The sequence below is a fragment of the Zonotrichia leucophrys genome, chromosome 15 (assembly GCF_028769735.1).
Source record: "Zonotrichia leucophrys gambelii isolate GWCS_2022_RI chromosome 15, RI_Zleu_2.0, whole genome shotgun sequence".
Classification (NCBI taxonomy): domain Eukaryota; kingdom Metazoa; phylum Chordata; class Aves; order Passeriformes; family Passerellidae; genus Zonotrichia; species Zonotrichia leucophrys.
The window spans coordinates 1581924-1599719 of NC_088185.1; the positions used below are offsets into that span (position 1 = coordinate 1581924).

The following is a 17796-nucleotide window of genomic DNA, read 5'->3' on the forward strand; positions in this document are numbered from 1 at the left end:
CGTTCATGGTCCCGCCCGCTCCCGCCCCTTCTCCGCCCATTTCCCGCCTTTTTCCCGCCCATTCCCGCCCCTTTCCCGCCTTCTCGCGAGATCCCTGTGTTCCGGAAGTGGCGGCGCCGCGGGCCGCACGTGGGGCCGTACGGTACCGTACCGGGCCGTACCGTACCGGGCCGGGCCCGTTTGGGCCGTGTCCCCGTCCCCGCCATCGCCATGGGCCGAGCGCGCCGGCGGCACAACTGGAGGGCGCGGCTGTCGCAGGGCCCCGCGGCGCCGCCCGCCGCTGAACCGGAGCTGCCGCTGGAGCTGCCGCTGGAGCTGGGAGGTGCGGCCGGGCCGGGCCGCGCTGGGCTCGCTGGGGTCACACCCGGTGAAAGGGACCGGGGCTGCTGCCCTGCTCTGCTGTGTTTTATTATATTTTAGTTAGAAGCGTTGTTGTTGTTTTAACCCCCGGGAGGCGGTGGGTTCCCGTCCCTGCGTGTGCCTCCCACCCCACCCTGGGGTCGGTCCCAGGCTGGGCTCGGTGAGCTCAGAGCTCTTTTCCAGCCGAATCCATTCCCTGGTTCCGTGATCCCTGATCAGCTCTGTTACAGCAGCGCTGCCTCCAGGGAGCTCAGGATTTGTGCTTGGGTCCCTTCCCAATCACTCAGTGGCTCCATTATATATTAAAGCAGCTACTAAACATATTTCCTATGTTAAACATTCGCTTTCTCAAACTTAAAAAAAAAATGGTATTACTTCAAAAAAATTACGTTTATCATTCTATTTTTATTATTCTATTAATACAGTTTTTTAGTATTAAAATCCGCTGGTGCCCGGGTGAAGCAGAACCCTGGGGAGTGACCCCAGGGCACACTGTGTCCTGACCCTGGAGGATTGAGTAAAAAGGCAAAAATTGCATAATATTGTTACATAAATCTTGGAGAGTCGCCCTCAGGGCTATAGAAAGCTCAGGGTTATTGAATGCCCAGTTTCGAGGTCTTTTGCCCCTGCTGATGTTGCAGGATTTTCTCTTGGCTGGGCATGAGGGTTGTGTTTGTTAGGAGCAGCTAAATCTGGCCTGGTGCTTGATAAGCCTGCTAAGCAGAGTGCTGAAAATAATCCACCTGGCACGGGAGAATAATGCAACCCTTCCTTCAGATGGAGCAACGCTGAAGGGAATTGACCAAAGCAATGCCCTGGTCCTGCCAGCAAAAAAAGCCAAGAAGAAAAAAGCCCCGTGTGTTGTGCAGCAGCAGAAGAAACCCCTGAGCAAGAAACAGAAGAAAAACCTGCAGAAGGTTTTGGAGCAGAAGGAGAAGAAAAAGCAGGTATGTTGCTGTTTCTGGCAACTGCAAGCTTCTCAAATCTTGAATTCTTAAATTCTCTTAAAATGAGGGTTTGGTATTGGTGCGTGGGGAGGGCGGGTGATGATGAGGATGGTGAGGGGTGTGAGCTGTCAGGGGTGTCTGAGGTGTGAATTCTCAGGGGTGTGCAGGTGCTGGGGTGATGCTGCAGCAGCAGCAGCTCCCCCTTTGCTGGGCATTGGGGCAGAGATGCAGCACCCAGGGGCTGCTGAGGGCAGCTCGAGGGGAGGAAGGCACTCCTGTCCTCTCAGGGGCTGCAGGAATGCATCCTCTGTGGGCCCACGTTCAGTTCTGCACAAGTGTTGTGGAATACATTAGTGGCAGGCAGTGATATTTTGTCATTTTTAAAGCTCTGTGTGGAATGGGTGCTGTGAGCTCCTGCAAACCTCCCTGCACCCCAAGACCTGTCAGTGCTTCTGAAATGCCTGTTGTGTATTTTCAGACATTTTTTCTGTCTTTGTAAAACCTTTCCAGGCAGAATCCCTGCTCCTGTCAGTGCCTGGACAGTGACTCTCAGAGAGCAGCTCTGGTTCTGGGGCAGGCTCACCCTGTGGCTCACACCCTCTGCCATGCCATGTCCCAGGGCAGGCGTTTGGGGCTCCCTTTGCTCCAGGCCTCATTCCAGTGCTTCAGATCCAATCTCTTTTCCTTGCTGCTGTTTCTGGGGTGCAGCTGAGCTGCTCACTGCTCTGATGTCAAGTCCCCATTTCTATTTTTGCTCTGGTTCAGGGCTGAAATCAGGGAGGAGTGACCCAGGAGCAGCAGGAAGCTTTTCCAGCTGCACAGCAGGGTTTGCAGAGCACAGAGCACACCTTGGAATGCTCAGATCTTGCCATGAAATCCTTTCCTGGTCAAAGCAAGCACTGATTTTGGTTGTTTTCCCCAAACAGAGAGCTGAGCTGCTGAGCAAGCTGAATGAGGTGCAGGCTTCTGAGGCAGAAATGAAACTCCTGTACACAACTTCCAAACTGGGGACTGGGGGCCGCATGTTTCAGGCTAAAAGGTAAAGGGATTTTGGGGTGGAACCCCTGCAATTGATCATTCTGTTTGAACAGCACCATCCTGAGCTTTCCCTTTATTTTTTTTTCTTCTTCTTGGTGCAGACAGGTTCTTCAGAATGGATGGAGTTAAATAATTTGCTATTTTTATCTGATAATGGGATAGTTATTTTCTTGGTCTTTCCTATGGGATGAGGATGAGGAGGGTGACACAATCTACAGGCTTTTAGCAATTGTGCTAAACTGAAAAATTGGTGGATAAACACTTATTTTCTTGTGCTGGAAGACATTTACTGATGTTAAGCATAGCTGATGGATTTATCAAGAGATGGATTTATCAAGAGCTGCATTTCTAGATTAAACTACAAAGATGCCTTCAGAAGAAATGGATAAACCCCAGGATAGGAAATGCTTAGATACAAATCCATCCATCAAAGCCAAGGCTTTACCTGGCAGAGTTGTGAAAACCTCCAGGAGTGGAGATCTGGTTTTTGGGGAAGTCCTGCCTGGTTTGAGGTGCCAGAGCACAGTTCACAGATCTGGGTTTTTGGGGAAGTCCTGCCTGGTTTGAGGTGCCAGAGCACAGTTCAGAGATTTGGGTTTTTGGGGAAGTCCTGCCTGGTTTGAGGTGCCAGAGCACAGTTCACAGATCTGGTTTTTGGGGAAGTCCTGCCTGGTTTGAGGTGCCAGAGCACAGTTCACGATCTGGGTTTTTGGGAAGTCCTGGTGGAGTGCCAGAGCACAGTTCACAGATCTGGTTGGGGAAGTCCTGCCTGGTGTGAGGTGCCAGAGCACAGTTCACAGATCTGGGTTTTGGGGAAGTCCTGCCTGGTGTGAGGTGCCAGAGCACAGTTCACAGGTGGATGTTTTGTTTCCAGGGTGACTCAGGAGCCAAGGACTGATGTCCCTGAAAGGATCAGGAGCATCAGCGGTGCCAACAAGAGAAGGCACAGCTCAGGGTCAGAGCCAGAGCCTGAGGAAGAGCCCAGCAGCTCTGAGGAGGAGGAGGAGGAAGAGCAGAAAGAGGACACTGAGAAGTCCTCAGGCAGTGCTGTGGATGCTGCTAAAGGGGCAGAGGGAGGAGTGGGCAGGGCAGGGGCTGAGCAGCCTCCAGCTGGTCCCAGAGCCCCAGAGCCCCAGGCAGCCCCCAGCAGGGCTCCCTGCAAGCCTGCAGTGTTCATCCCTGTGCACAGGACTCCTGAGATCCAGGTGAGCCTCTGGGAACAGCACAGTTGGTCACAGGGGCTGGGGAGGATGGTGGGCTCCAGCAGCTGGGTGCGCTCAGCTCTGCGCCAGCAGCAGGAAACTCAGCTTGTTTCAGGGTATTAGCATTTATCTTCAATTTTACATACAAAGTCCTTTATTGTCCTTTGCTAGAAAGCCTTCTGAAGTCCCTTTCAGTTCTCTGCTGCTCTGTACCTTGTGCTGGGTGGTTTTGTCCCATTTGTTGTGGGCAGGGCATTGTGCAGGAACAGGAAAAGCTCTGCACCAGCCCCAGCAGACGAGGCAGTTGTGAAATGAGTTCTCCCTTGAAGTGCTGTATTAAGAAACTCAAGGGACTGAAATTTCACAAATTACAGTGCAGGGCTTGCCCTGTGCTTGCTGGGAATCTGCTCTGGTGACTCTGGTTCTCAGCCATGCTCGTGTGGTTTGGACTGGTTCAGAGATTTCTGAGTCACGGGCTTGCAGAATCCCTTTGTGGGTTTTATGGTCTGAGGAAGGGAACAGGTTTCAATCCCGAGGAAAACAAAAAAGGAGTGTGAAGCTATGCAACTAAAATGTGTGTTTTACACTGTTTAGGAGGCAAGACTAAAGCTCCCCATCCTTGCTGAGGAGCAAGTGGTCATGGAAGCCATCAATGACAATCCCATTGTCATCATATGTGGAGAGACAGGGAGTGGCAAAACCACCCAGGTGCCTCAGTTCCTCTATGAGGCTGGATATGCCAGGTAGGACTTGGATTTTGTATGCAGGGACAGCATTTTGGGAAAAACTTGTCTGCAATCCCTGCATCTTCAGATCAGTACAGATGCAACAAAAGGGAATCCCAAAGCTCCCTGTCTGTGTTTTCATTCCAACTCTAACTAAGACTGAGGCTGTGTGACTGATGCCATTAATCTAGAGCCATCAGTGAGAAATGCTGTTGTCATTTTTTGGGTCTGCTGCTCTGTTCAATTAAAACAATTCCTCTTTTCCTCCCCTCACCCCTTTAGTTCTGGGGGCATCATCGGGATCACGGAGCCTCGGCGCGTGGCCGCCGTGTCCATGTCCCAGAGGGTGGCCAAGGAGATGAACCTGTCCCACAGGTGAGCCTCAGGAGGCCTTGGGACCTCGCTGGGGGGTGGCACTGAGGTGCCCTGTGGGTGACAAGGACTCTGTGCTTGTTGCTGGTGTTTCCCCACAGGGTGGTTTCCTATCAGATCCGCTACGAGGGGAACGTCACGGATGAGACACAGATCAAGTTCATGACTGATGGTGTGCTGCTCAAGGAGATCCAGAAGGTAACTTGCTGTCCTCAGGGTTGAAAAAGGGAATTTTTTGTATAGCAGGGAAGAGAGGCCTATGTGGACTTGTTGCCAGTCTTTCAAATCAGAATCCCTTCCAGCACCAGGGATTTATTTTATCCCCACCCTTGATATTCCTGCCCAAGCCCCTAAACATTGGGTTTTCTTGCTGGGGAAAATGGGAGCAAGAGGAGGCTTGGGAGCCATGCTGCCTTGTGTAGGGTGAGTGCATTAAACTGAGTGAGAATTGAGCTGGGGATGGGCTGAGTGCTTGTGGGGTGTCCTGACTCACATATCCTTGCTGGGGCCTCCTGTGCTGAAAGCCATCTCTCCCCTCAGGACTTTCTGCTTTCCAAGTACAAAGTGATCATCATTGATGAGGCCCACGAGAGGAGCATGTACACGGACATCCTGATAGGCCTCCTGTCCCGCATCGTGCCCCTCCGGCACAAGGTGAGGGTGATCCCTCAGGTTTAATTCTGTTTTTCACATTCTGTGCTGCTTTAGGGTGTGGGTCTGGGTTCACATCAGGGGATGGTGAGCTCTGTGCACAGAGCAGGGAGACAAAACAATTCCTGCTCCAGCTGGGCACAGATGATCCAAATCTCAGCCCAAGAGCACAAACACCGTGGGCTGGAGAGAGAAAAACAAGCAGGGTGGGACTGCATGGGCTAAAGCTTATGAATTAATTATGAATGAAATGTGAATAATTGGACAGTTAACTCCAAGATGAAAATGGAGCAGATTTGATCAAAGTGAGAGACCCCGTGACCAGTGGAGCATTTTGGGACCATTTTGGTTCATCCTGGGTTCATTTTGGGACCATTTTGGTTCATCTTGGGCACAGCCCTGGCTGGGCTCTTGTGCTGCCCAAGGTGCATCCATTCAGGCCTTCTAATAAATCCCTGCTTTATTCTTTAACTCCATCCAGTCTCTGCTCCAGGGCAGCCTGCACAGGGCATCAGGAGGGGCAGGGCTCCTGCTCTGGGCATGGATGTGCCAGGGAGGGGATGTTCCACATGGAGAGGCTCTGTGGTGTGCAATTCCAAGGAAATCTGACAGAAATCACACTCAGTTAACACATTTCTCTTTCTGTATGATTGAGGAGGCACAGAGCCTGCACCAAGGGGGAAATACTACAGATCAGTACCAAGAGGTGACTTTTCAGGCAGAACCCAGTTCATTTGAGAATTACAGTGTAGATACCTGGATTCCAGCAGCCTGGGGGAAAGCAGGGTGTTAGTTGGTGCCCTGGGGAGGAGCTGTGGGGCACAGGGTGACAGATGTGTGTCCCTGCAGAAGGGGCTGCCCCTGAAGCTGATCATCATGTCTGCAACTCTGCGTGTGGAGGATTTCACTGCCAACACCAGGCTGTTCTCTGTGCAGCCTCCTGTCATCCAGGTACTGTCCCCTCCCTGGGAGCCTCTGTAAAACCAGTGACAAAACAGGGCCATTCCAATCTTTCCAGTTGGTGCTGAAATCCCTCAGATAACCCATTTAAAAACACGAATTTTGTTGAGGCTATTGTTTCTTTTGGGACTTGCTGTTTTTCCTTCCACCTTTATCAGAAAACCGCCCTGGCAGAATCTGATTATCTTGAGAAACTCTTTAAGTTATGGTTCAAGAGAACTAGAAAGCCTCTGTCTGAGTTGATGAGGTGAAAGGGGGGAAAGATTTCGTTTCTAGCCTGGTTTTATGGTGGAGCAAACAGCAGTGATTTCTGTGGGTTTGGTGTTTTGTAGGGTACCAAACCCTGGATGTGAACAGAAATACGGGGTGAGCTTTACTGGCTGTAATGATTGTGTGGAGTTATGACAGCACACAAAGCCTTTATTTATTTCTATAAATACCTTAATTTGGTGTTTGCTCTGCAGGTAGATGCAAGGCAGTTCCCTGTGACTGTTCATTTTAACAAGAAAACCCCCCTGGATGATTACAGTGGGGAGTGCTTCAGGAAGGTGTGCAAAATCCATCGGATGCTGCCTGCAGGTAAGGGAGCTTCACTGCTGAGGCCTCTCACTTTGCTCATACTGAGCAGGCACAAAGTTTTGGGGTTTGTTGTTGTGATTTTTCCTTTTTTTAATTTTTTTTCCTCTTGCAGGTGGGATTTTGGTGTTTTTAACAGGCCAGGCAGAAGTTCACTCTCTGTGTAGAAGATTAAGGAAAGCATTCCCATACCAAAAGAACAGCACTGCAGGTAATGCTGTAGAAACTTAAACTTCAAATTATCCTGCTTGAGAAGTGAGCTTGCTTTGCATCTAAAAAAAAGAACTTTTATTTTAAAACCACAAAATACAAGGTTTGGGGGAAGTTGTGGGTGATTGCCATGACTGATGTTAAATTTTGTGCTGGTTTGAGTTTGGGAAAAAATCCTTTCCAGTTCCCTCTGCCTTCAGTTTGCTTTTTGCACACTGTGCATCCCAGAAGGGTGGGAGTGGAACCAGACCCCTCCACCTTTCCCAGGAGGAAGGCATGCCCAGCTCACAGTGTTCCACTGCTGTTTTAGGAGGAGAGGATGACAGGGAAGACTCAGTGGAAGAAATGAGGAAATTCAAGAGCTCGAGGAAGCGCAGGAGAGTCCTGGTAATGTGTGAGGGGCAGAGTTCCCCCAAGGGGCAGCAGGAGCCTCCCTGCAGCAGCTCTGCTCTGTGGCTGTGCCTCCCTCAGCTCCTCCAGCCCTGCCTGCAGCCCACGGGTGTCCCCTCAGTGCTGCTCCCACTGCTGCTGAAACTGCATGTCATGGGCAGGAGATTGGTTTAGATTTAGAGTTCTGACCTTGAATGGAAGGAGCTCCAGACTTGCTGGCACCAAGGCTGCTCCTCATCTCAGCATCTGTTACCCAAACTGTGGACTGGGTTTGACAGAGAGATTAAATTCTCAGACTAACCCATCTTGACAGAAACTGTTGAACATTTGTTTGACATATCTGGATTAGGAGGCCAGTTCTCTTCTTTCTAAGAGTGTTACAATAAATGACAATATATAGAGGTGGAATGGAATTTGGCATTGTATGCTTTTGCAAGGTGTCCAATTTAAAAAATGTCCAATTTGGAAATACTTTATTTTGCACCTAAGAAATGTGAGTTCTTGGCTCAGCTTTGCTTCCACAGCAATGCAAAGTGCTGCTTGTGTCCCCCTGCTAATGTGCTGTTCTCATCTTCCCTCCCTCTCTCAGACACTCCCCAAAATTGATCTGAACAATTACTCTGTGGTGCCTCCGGATGAAGGAGATGAGGACAGAGACTTTGACAGTGATGATGATGCTGCAGGCTCCGATCTTGACCTGGACTTAGGAGATGGAGACTCAGGAGAAGGTTTGGCACATGGGAAAGAGGGAATCCCTGTCCCCTGTCACCTGTGAGATGAGTGACTTGAGTTTGTCCTGTGCTGACCTGTGGCGCCAGAGCAGCAGTGTCATGGCAAAGCTGTTCAGGTTTTCCAGTCCCAGTTACTGGTACCAGTTTGTACCAGTTGCTTTCCTGGTTTTGTGCAGATGTTGCTGGGGCTGAGCAGTGCTGGTTTGTTTCCCCACAGATGAGAAATCTGACTCGTCCCTGCCCCTGTATGTGCTCCCACTCTACTCCTTGCTGGCACCAGAGAAACAGGCAAAGGTAAAGGATTTATTGTCACAGTGAGCAGGAGATCTGACAGATAACAGTGATCAATGGTCTGAAATCACAAGAGAGATAAAATTCCCATCTTGGACTGTTCTGCCAGCTGGGATGGCCCAGTGGGCACGTTGGGCTGGGGTGTCCCTTCAGCAGGGTGGGAGAGGTGATCAGCCACAGCCCTGCAGGGTCTCTGAATCCATCCTGGCTCCTCCTGCAGCCCCTGGGGTTGTTTCTGAGGCTTAACCCAGCTGGACAAAGAGCTTCAGAGCTGGAGACGGGGTTAGGGCTGTGCTCTGACTCCTGTGTTCTCCTTGCAGTGCCATATACACTGCCATGCCTTCACAGCCCATCCAGGACCACTGCCTGCCCCTTTTCCTTGTCCCTTTTCCTTGGTGGTGTTTGAGGGTCCCCAGGACGAGGGAAGAGATGAGAATCTTGACTCCATGTTTCAGAAGGCTGATTTATTATTTTATGGTATATATTATGTTAAAAGAAAATTATACACTAAAACTATACTAAAGAAAAGAGAAAGGAGACATCAGAAGGCTGGGGAAGGAAATTAATAATAAAATCTTGTGACTGCTCAGTCCTGACACAGCTGGACTGTGATTGGCCATTAATTACAAACAACCACATGAGCCCAATCCCAGATGCACCTGTTGCATTCCACAGCAGCAGGTAACCATTGTTTGCATTTCGTTTCTGAGGCCTCTCAGCTTCTCAGGAGGAAAAAATCCTAAGGAAAGGATTTTCCATAGAAGATGTCTGTGACGCTTTCCTTGTCCCCTTTTCCTTGTCCCCTTTTCCTTGTCCCCTTTTCCTTGCCCCCTTTTCCTTGCCCCCTTTTCCTTGCCCCCTTTTCTTTGTCCCTTTTCCTTGTCTCTTTCCTTGTTCCTTGCCCCTTTTCTTGCCCTTCCCTGTCCCTCCCTGCCCTCCCATGCCCGCGCCTGTCCCGCAGGTGTTCCGCCCCGCTCCCGCCGGCACCAGGCTGTGTGTGGTGGCCACCAACGTGGCCGAGACGTCGCTGACCATCCCTGGCATCAAGTACGTGGTGGACAGCGGCCGGGAGAAGCGGCGCTGCTACGACAGGGTCACGGGGGTCTCGTCCTTCAGGGTGTGCTGGGTGAGCCAGGCCTCGGCCCAGCAGCGCGCAGGCCGCGCAGGCCGCACCGAGCCCGGCCACTGCTACAGGTGAGCCCTGCGCCAGCACGGGGCCCTGCATGCACAGCTGGGCACTGGAGAGGGAATTGTAAACCCTAAACCCTCCCTTTTACAATTTGTTACGCATTTTAAATTATGTTCTCGTGTTCTCTGGGGCTCTCATGTTCTCAGGGGTCCCAGGACGAGGGAAGAGATGAGAATCTTGGCTCCATGTTTCAGGAGGCTGATTTATTATTTTATGATACATATTATATTAAAAGAAAATCATATATTAAGAAGACTATACTATTAAAAATATATAAATAGTATTTAAAAGAATATACTAAAAGAAGGGAAGAAAAGGTTTCACCAGAGGGCTATCAAGGAAAAGAAAGGAATGATAACAAAATCTTGTGACTGACCAGAGAGTCTGAAATAGCTGCACTGTCATTGGCCATTAATTAAAAACAACCACATGAGACCAATCCCAGATGCACCTGTTACATCCCACAGCAGCAGATAACCATTGTTTACATTTCATTTCTGAGGCCTCTCAGCTTCTCAGGAGAAAAGATCCTAACAAAAGGATTTTTCATAAAATATGTCTGTGACACTCTCAGGGAAAAAATCTGGAAGCAGGGAATAAGAATAACGATTCTTTAATAGGGAAGAAAATAAAAAAGAAAAACAATGCAGTAAATCAAAACAACACTGGCAGAGTCAGAACACACCTGACACCGTGTGGGTCAGGGTGTTGGTAGCAGTCCTGTTGGAGATGTGGCTGCAGCCCTCCTGCATTTCTCCTGCTGAAAACCCTTGTTTTCATGGTCAGGTTGGATTTCACTATGGCCAGGTGGATTTAACTCTGAGCAATGTTAACTTGTGAATAAGGCAAATGCCCCAACCTGTAAATAATGATATGATGGTGTAAATACTATCCATGACTGCCTTTTTGTTTTTTTATTCCCTTGCTAATTTTTCCTGCATATCCTTTGAGTTAAAATTTCTTTTAAATATCTAATAATACTTCTGGTCCACTAGGTTATACTCTTCGGCAGTTTTCATGGACTTTGAGAAATTTTCTGCTCCAGAAATAACAAAGCGACCAGTGGAAGACCTGATTCTGCAAATGAAGGCATTAAATATAGAAAAGGTGAGTTGGAAAGGGCTTTGTACCACAGCACCCATTAACGTGGTTGCCCATAGGAGCCAGAAACAAACAGAAATGTATTTTATTGCCATTGCTTGGAGCTGTGCCTTGTGGCAGAAATTCAGGTCCTGAGAGTCCATTTTGGGTCTGCACATGGCAGAACCTGCTCTGAATTCCTCTAGGCCTTGACAGACATGTTTGTTCAAGCTGTAAATGCTTTCTTATATTCTTAGAGGTTAAAAAAAAGCCCTGTCTAAGCAGGGTCTGTGTTCTGGAGATCCTGGAGCACTTTCGGAGAGCACAGCACTCAGATCCAGCCCTTCAGCAGCCTGCCCTGGGCGGTGCCTGCAGTCAGTGGGTGCTGGGGGTGATTCTGCTGTTCCTGTTTGCTCCTGTTCTTGTTCCAAGCATTTCCTGCCATTCTGTGTCCCTTCCTTTCGCTCCTGGCACACATCCTGAGTGTTTTTCTTTGTCCCACGTAAGCAGAGGGGAGGATTCCACTGCCTTGCAGGGCTCCTGGCTGTGCTCACACTGGGATGCTGTGTCACTGTGGGCTGAGGGGCTTTGCTCTTGTTTCCCTAGGTCATCAACTTCCCCTTCCCAAGCCCTCCTCCCACGGAAGCTCTGGCAGCAGCAGAGGAGCTGCTGATAGCCCTGGGTGCCCTGAAGGAGCCGCCCATGACAGGAAGGTAATGCCTGTGCTCCCCACTGCTGCCCTGTGGGCTCTGCTGTGCTGCTGCTGCCCTCCCACCTCACCCAGGGCTGTCCTGTGCCTCACAAACTGCCACAGCTCAGCTCTGGTGCCCTCTGCTTGATCCACTGGCCCTGGTGTGTGTGGGCAGGGAAACACTGAGCTGGGAGCAAGAGGAACCTTTCTCCTGGCCATTGGCACCAGCACACACCAAACCTGAGCTAACACCTCAAATTAACTGGGCTGCCAGAACGGGGAGCACAAACCTGTTCTAATTCAGAGTGACCTCATGACATGAGCTCTCTTTTTTCCCTGGCCCAGGCTGAAGCAGCAGCTGGCAGCAAAGCTGAGCTGCCCCATCAGTCCCCTGGGCAGGGTGATGGCCACTTTCCCCGTGGCCCCTCGCTATGCCAAGATGCTGGCCCTGAGCAGGCAGCAGCAGTGCCTGCCCTACACCATCACCATCGTGTCTGCCATGACTGTCAGGGAGCTCTTCGAGGAGCTGGACAGGTCAGTGGCTGAGCCTGCCTGTGTCCCAGTGTCACCCTGTGTCCCAGTGTCACCCTGTGTCCCAGTGTCACCCTGTGTCCCAGTGTCACCCTGTGTCTCAGTGTCACACCCTGTGTCCCAGTGTCACCCTGTGTCCCAGTGTCACCCTGTGTCCCTCTCACCCTGTGTCCCAGTGTCACCCTGTGTCCCTGTCACCCTGTGTCCCAGTGTCACAGCTGTGTCCCTGGCACAGCTCTCACAGGTGCTGCCCCGTGTTCCTTGCAGGCCTGCAGGCAGTGAGGAGGAGGCAGCCCAGCTGAAGGCAAGGAGAGCCAGGTTCTTGCAGATGCAGAAGGTCTGGGCTGGGCAGGGGCCCATGCAGAAGCTGGGGGACCTCATGGTGATGTTAGGTAAGTACCTGTGAGTATCCTCTCTGTATTCTTTAGTATAGTTTAGTGTGGTATTCTTTAATATCAAATAGTACCTTAAAATAATGAATTAGCCTTCTGAGAGCATGCAGTCAGATTCATCATTCCTTCCAGCCTTCTGTAAGTATCCTTTCTGCATTCTTTAGAAATATAATATAATATAGTATAGTGTATATATATAGTATACTATATATACTATAGTATATATATAATAATATATATATAATATATAGTATACTATATATATAATATGTATAGTATAGTACAGTACAGTATAGCATAGTACAATATAGTATAATATAATATAATGTAAATAGTATATATAGTACAATATAGTATATATAGTATAATATAATATAATATAATATAGTATATATAGTATAATATAATATATATAGTATAATATTTCTTTAATATATATTATCTTAAAATAATAAATCAGCCTTCTAAGAACATGGAGTCAGGTTCATCATTCCTCCCTTCATCGGGACACCCCACTAATACAATAGCAGCCCTAAATGACTCCTTGCCTGGGTCAGTGCTGTCCCCACGGTTCCCTGAGGAGCCCTGACCCCCTGTGTCACCCCAGGAGCAGTGGGGGCCTGTGAGTACTCCGGGTGCACCCGGGAGTTCTGCGAGCAGAACGGGCTGAGGCACAAAGCCATGCTGGAGATCCGGCGCCTGCGAGGGCAGCTCACCACGGCAGGTGAGGGGCTGGGGGGATCTGTGCTGGGGAAATGCTGTGCTGGCTCTGTGCTGGGGTCTGCACAGCCACACTGAGCTGGGGAAATGCTGTGCTGGGGGCTGCACAGCCACACTGAGCTGGGAAATGCTGTGCTGGGGGAAATGCTGTGCTGGCTCTGTGCTGGGGTCTGCACAGCCACACTGAGCTGGGGAAATGCTGTGCTGGGGAAATGCTGTGCTGGGTCTGTGCTGGGGGCTGGTACAGCCACACTGAGCTGGGGAAATGCTGTGCTGGCTCTGTGCTGGGGGCTGCACAGCCACACTATGGTGGGGAAATGCTGTGCTGGGGGCTGGCACAGCCACACTGAGCTGGGGAAATGCTGTGCTGGGGGAAATGCTGTGCTGGGGGCTGGCACAGCCACACTGAGCTGGGGAAATGCTGTGCTGGGGGCTGGCACAGCCACACTGAGCTGGGGAAATGCTGTGCTGGCTCTGTGCTGGGGGCTGGCACAGCCACACTGAGCTGGGGAAATGCTGTGCTGGGGAAATGCTGTGCTGGGGGCTGGCACAGCCACACTGAGCTGGGGAAATGCTGTGCTGGGTCTGTCCTGGGGGCTGGCACAGCCACACTGAGCTGGTTCCTGTCCTGCTGCACCCCCTCTCACCTGGTTTGCCCGCAGTGAACTCGGTGTGCAGGGATGCTGGGCTCTACGTGGACCCCAAGATGGAGCCCCCCACAGAAGCTCAGGTCACCTACCTGAGGCAGATCGTGCTGGCAGGGCTGGGGGATCACCTGGCCAGAAGGGTTCAGGCAGAGGAGCAGCTGGATGACAAGTGGAAGAATGCCTACAAGGTGAGCAGCTTGCCTGGCCTCAGTTCCTCCTCCCCTGCGGCAGAAACCTGTGCCAAGCCCAGGTGTGTGGCTGGGTGCAGCTCTGAGATGTCTGTGCTGCCTTCCTGCAGCTCCTCTCTGTGGAACTGCAGTTTGCAGTGGTGCCATTTCTTGGTGTTCACGTAGGAAATGTTATAAAAGGGCTGAGAAATACCATGAGTTCACCTTGTGTACCATTAGACATCTTGCTTGGTGTCTGCAGAGAGGGTGGAGCAGAAAATGATGGGGTTATTAAAACCCTCCATCACTTCAGGAAAGCTTCCAGATGCACACCTGAAGTGAGGTGCAGTGAGGACATTGCATTGTCAGTCACTGCTCTTGCTCTGCTTCAATCTTTGTGCCTCTTGCAGACTGCCCTCCTGGAGGACCCCGTGTTCATCCACCCCAGCTCAGTCCTCTTCAAGGAGCTGCCAGAGTTTGTGGTGTACCAGGAGATCGTGGAGACCACCAAGCTCTACATGAAGGGTGAGTGCTGTGGCTGTTGCTGAGCAGCTCACAGTGCCTTGGCAGAGTGTTTTCCCCTGTGCTGTGCTTTCTGAGTGACTCCTGGGATTTGGATCCTTAAGCCTTCCTAGGTCTGGATCAGGAGATAAATTGGCATTTTTTATTATTATTTACCTGGCAGTATTGGCTGGAGCAAAGCTCAGCTTCTGAAATATCTGCTTTGCCCCAGCCCTGCCAACCACAGCTGCCTGCTGCTGATCTCTGAACAGACTTTCTACAACATAAAAAGTTTGAAAAGCATTAAGGACAAATAAATGTGTGGAGATCAGACCCTGACCGTGCCCTGTGCCCCTGGGGCTGCCAGTGAGCCGTGGCCAGGGCAGCAAACCTGCATGCAGGTGTGTTTTCCCTCCCCAGGCGTGTCTGCAGTGGAGCCTGAGTGGATCCCTGCCCTGCTGCCGCCCTACTGCCACTTTGGGAAGCCTCTGGAGGATCCCCCTCCCTCCTACTGCCCTGGCACGGGCCGGGTGCGCTGCCACAGAGCCAGTGTCTTCTGTAAGTGCCCCCGGAGCTCCTGCCCCTGCCAGGGGGGCCTGAGAGGGGCTGTGAGCGCCTGCACGGGGTTTGCAGCATTCAAATACTGCATTTCCCACTGAGATGGGCACCACCATGGGGTTTAGAGCATTTAAACATTGCATTTCCCACTGAGATGGGCACTCCATGGGGTTTGCAGCATTCAAATACTGGATTTCCCACTGAGATGGGCACTCCATGGGGTTTGTAGCATTCAAATATTGCATTTCCCACTGAGATGGGCACTCCATGGGGTTTGCAGCATTCAAATATTGGATTTCCCACTGAGATGGGCACCACCATGGGGTTTGCAGCATTCAAATATTGCATTTCCCACTGAGATGGGCACTCCATGGGGTTTGTAGCATTCAAACATTGCATTTCCCACTGAGATGGGCACTCCATGGGGTTTGTAGCATTCAAACATTGCATTTCCCACTGAGGTGGGCACTGTGCAGGCTGGCAGTGCCCTCCCCTCTGTGCCCCTGCCTGGCCAGGTGCCCCAATGGGGGAGCAGGGAGGAGATCTGGGCTGTTTTCTGTTTGCAGACCGGGTGGGCTGGCAGCTCCCTGCTGTGGAAGTTGATTTTCCCCCAGGGATCGAGCGCTACAAACACTTTGCCAGGTTCCTGCTGGAAGGAAAGGTGAGTGTGCTCCACCTGCACCATTTCCCTCGTGTTATCATTAATTTTTTAGCCCAGTTTTTGGAGGAGATGAACCTTATGGCTTCATTTTTTTGCCCATCACTTGCTGGTGGATGGAAGAGTTTGTTGTGGTTGATGAGGTGGGGAAGGGATCTTCAAAACACAAAAAAGAAAAAAGCATGAAAAATCAGTATTTCAGTGAAAAACACCCCCAAATTTAAGTGCTGTTTTTGCAACCAATAGCCCATGTGTTTGTCCAGTATGGGACAGGAGAATTGTCCAAAAAGTCAGGACAAGATTATGGACACAGGGATGGGAGGAGATGGTGATGGAGGATATGACATGGAAATCTGTAGTAGCACAAATTCATTGATGGTTGTTATCATATCACAATTAATTCACTTTATTCATTATATAATTGTTGTAACCAATCTTCCAGGTCATTAAAAAGCTGAGTTCTTACAGCCAGTGCCTGCTGTCCAGCCCCCTCATAATGCTGAAAACATGGTCCAAGTAAGTGGCTAAAAACAAACCTCAGGTTCTTTTCTCCACCAAACACTTTTCACTTCCTTTCTAAATTTAAAAAATTCAATGCTGAGAAGGGTGGTGGAGATTGTGATCTTGGGAAAATGAGTTTAAAAGCCGTGTCCCAGGAGAGTTGGGGGTGGTGAGGGCAGGGCAGGACACGCAGCCTGCTGGCTCTGCTGGGCTCATGAACATTGGTTTATTGCTCCATTTCTGTGATTCAGACTTCAGCCCAGGACAGAAGCCCTCCTGCAGGCTCTGGTGAAAGAAAACTGTGATAACCGTGATGCTTTGGTGGCTGCATGGAAGAAAAATCCCAAATGTGAGTGTTCTGCTTGCCTAATTATCAGTCATGTCAGTGGGGTGCCTTGAGAACTACTGAATTATAATTTCAAAAAATGGACTATTTAATTTGTTAAGCTTAAAATATTTCTATTTTCTTACCAGAAGCAGGAGTGCCCTGTGCTTGGTTCTTGGGAAAAATGACAGAAGGCACTTCAGAAAGCAACATTTATTTGTATTCTAAGATTTATTTTTTTTCTGTAGTTGTAACTAACTGTAGTTAAAATGTACAGACTATGGTGGTACTGTCCATGGATACATTGAAGGGTTTTTTCTTGGTAAAATGGATTTTTTTCAATATTGGGGTGCCAGATGATGAGAATTCTTCACAGAAGCAGCAGCAAGGTGCTGCAGGGATGGCACACAGATTCCTGTGGGCGCTGCCACCTGTGCCAGGCAGCATCCCAGCTCCAGCAGCATCCCTGCAGTGGGTGCTGGTCCTGTCTCCAGTGGGTCTGGTGATCCCTCAGGGGATTTTTCCAGCCCAGCTCAGTGTCTCTCCTCTCCCCTGCAGATCTGCTCGCAGCCTATTGCCAGTGGGTGCCCGAGGCCCTGCACCAGGAGCTCGCCCTGAAGTGGCCTCCAGTGGCCCTGTGACCCTCGATGCTGATGCACTCCTTGGCTCCAGGGTGTTTGGAGAGCTTTCCAGGGCTTTCCTTGGAAATCTGAAACTGATGGACTCACCTACTATAGGAATACCTTTTGTTATTCTGCTTTCCCAGAAGCCCTGCCAGCTGTTTGGCTGGTATTTCATAGTATTAATGTTTGGATAATTTTATCCATTGTATTTTATGGAGATTTTTCTTTTTTTTTTAACCTGAAGTTTCTCTTTGGACTATATTAGTCATATGAACTGTAATAAATATGTAAAATTCTTGGTCTGGATGGGAGAATTGTTTGCTGTGTGGGATGCTGCAGTGAGCGGGATATCAGAGCTGTGCAGGCACATCCTCATGGGTGCCAGACAGAACAGCTCAGGGCAGGAAGCACAAAAATGAGCAAACTCTTGGGTTGGGATAGGAATGGTTTAATTAGTGAAGGGAAGAAGGTTCAGTTTTGGGCTTTGGTAAACCCAGTGCTCACACTGTGCAGATGGGCTGCTGTTTGTGACACTGCTGCAGGAGAAAGTGTGGACAGGGACCCTCCTGTTCCCATGTTCTGAAGGAAACTGGTGCAGCCCAGCTGGCTGGATGGGTGTCCATAATTCCCATACTGTGTGTCCATAATTCCCACTGCTTGCTTGTGTTCCCAGAGCACAAGGAAGCATTAAGAACATCCAGAGCTGAAGCAACAGCAACTTTAGATCTCCAGCCAGAAGGAAGGCAGCCCCTCGGTGTGT

At 50.1% G+C, this 17796-nt stretch overlaps 1 protein-coding gene across 1 annotated transcript; it reads left to right on the forward strand.

Annotated features, from left to right (window-relative positions):
- The first annotated feature begins 107 nt into the window (after positions 1 to 107).
- Positions 108 to 17317, forward strand: DHX37 (DEAH-box helicase 37). The gene is made up of 27 exons (XM_064727035.1): positions 108 to 322; positions 1138 to 1307; positions 2234 to 2346; positions 3220 to 3550; positions 4142 to 4290; positions 4555 to 4647; positions 4746 to 4842; positions 5185 to 5298; positions 6145 to 6246; positions 6720 to 6834; positions 6947 to 7042; positions 7352 to 7428; positions 8021 to 8159; positions 8380 to 8456; positions 9415 to 9647; positions 10638 to 10749; positions 11329 to 11435; positions 11759 to 11947; positions 12212 to 12336; positions 12944 to 13060; positions 13719 to 13891; positions 14281 to 14395; positions 14792 to 14929; positions 15496 to 15590; positions 16030 to 16103; positions 16340 to 16437; positions 16972 to 17317. Exons 1-27 carry the CDS (start codon positions 211 to 213, stop codon positions 17052 to 17054), a joined length of 3444 nt encoding a protein of 1147 aa, XP_064583105.1. The 5' UTR covers positions 108 to 210; the 3' UTR covers positions 17055 to 17317.
- The last annotated feature ends 479 nt before the right edge of the window (positions 17318 to 17796 follow it).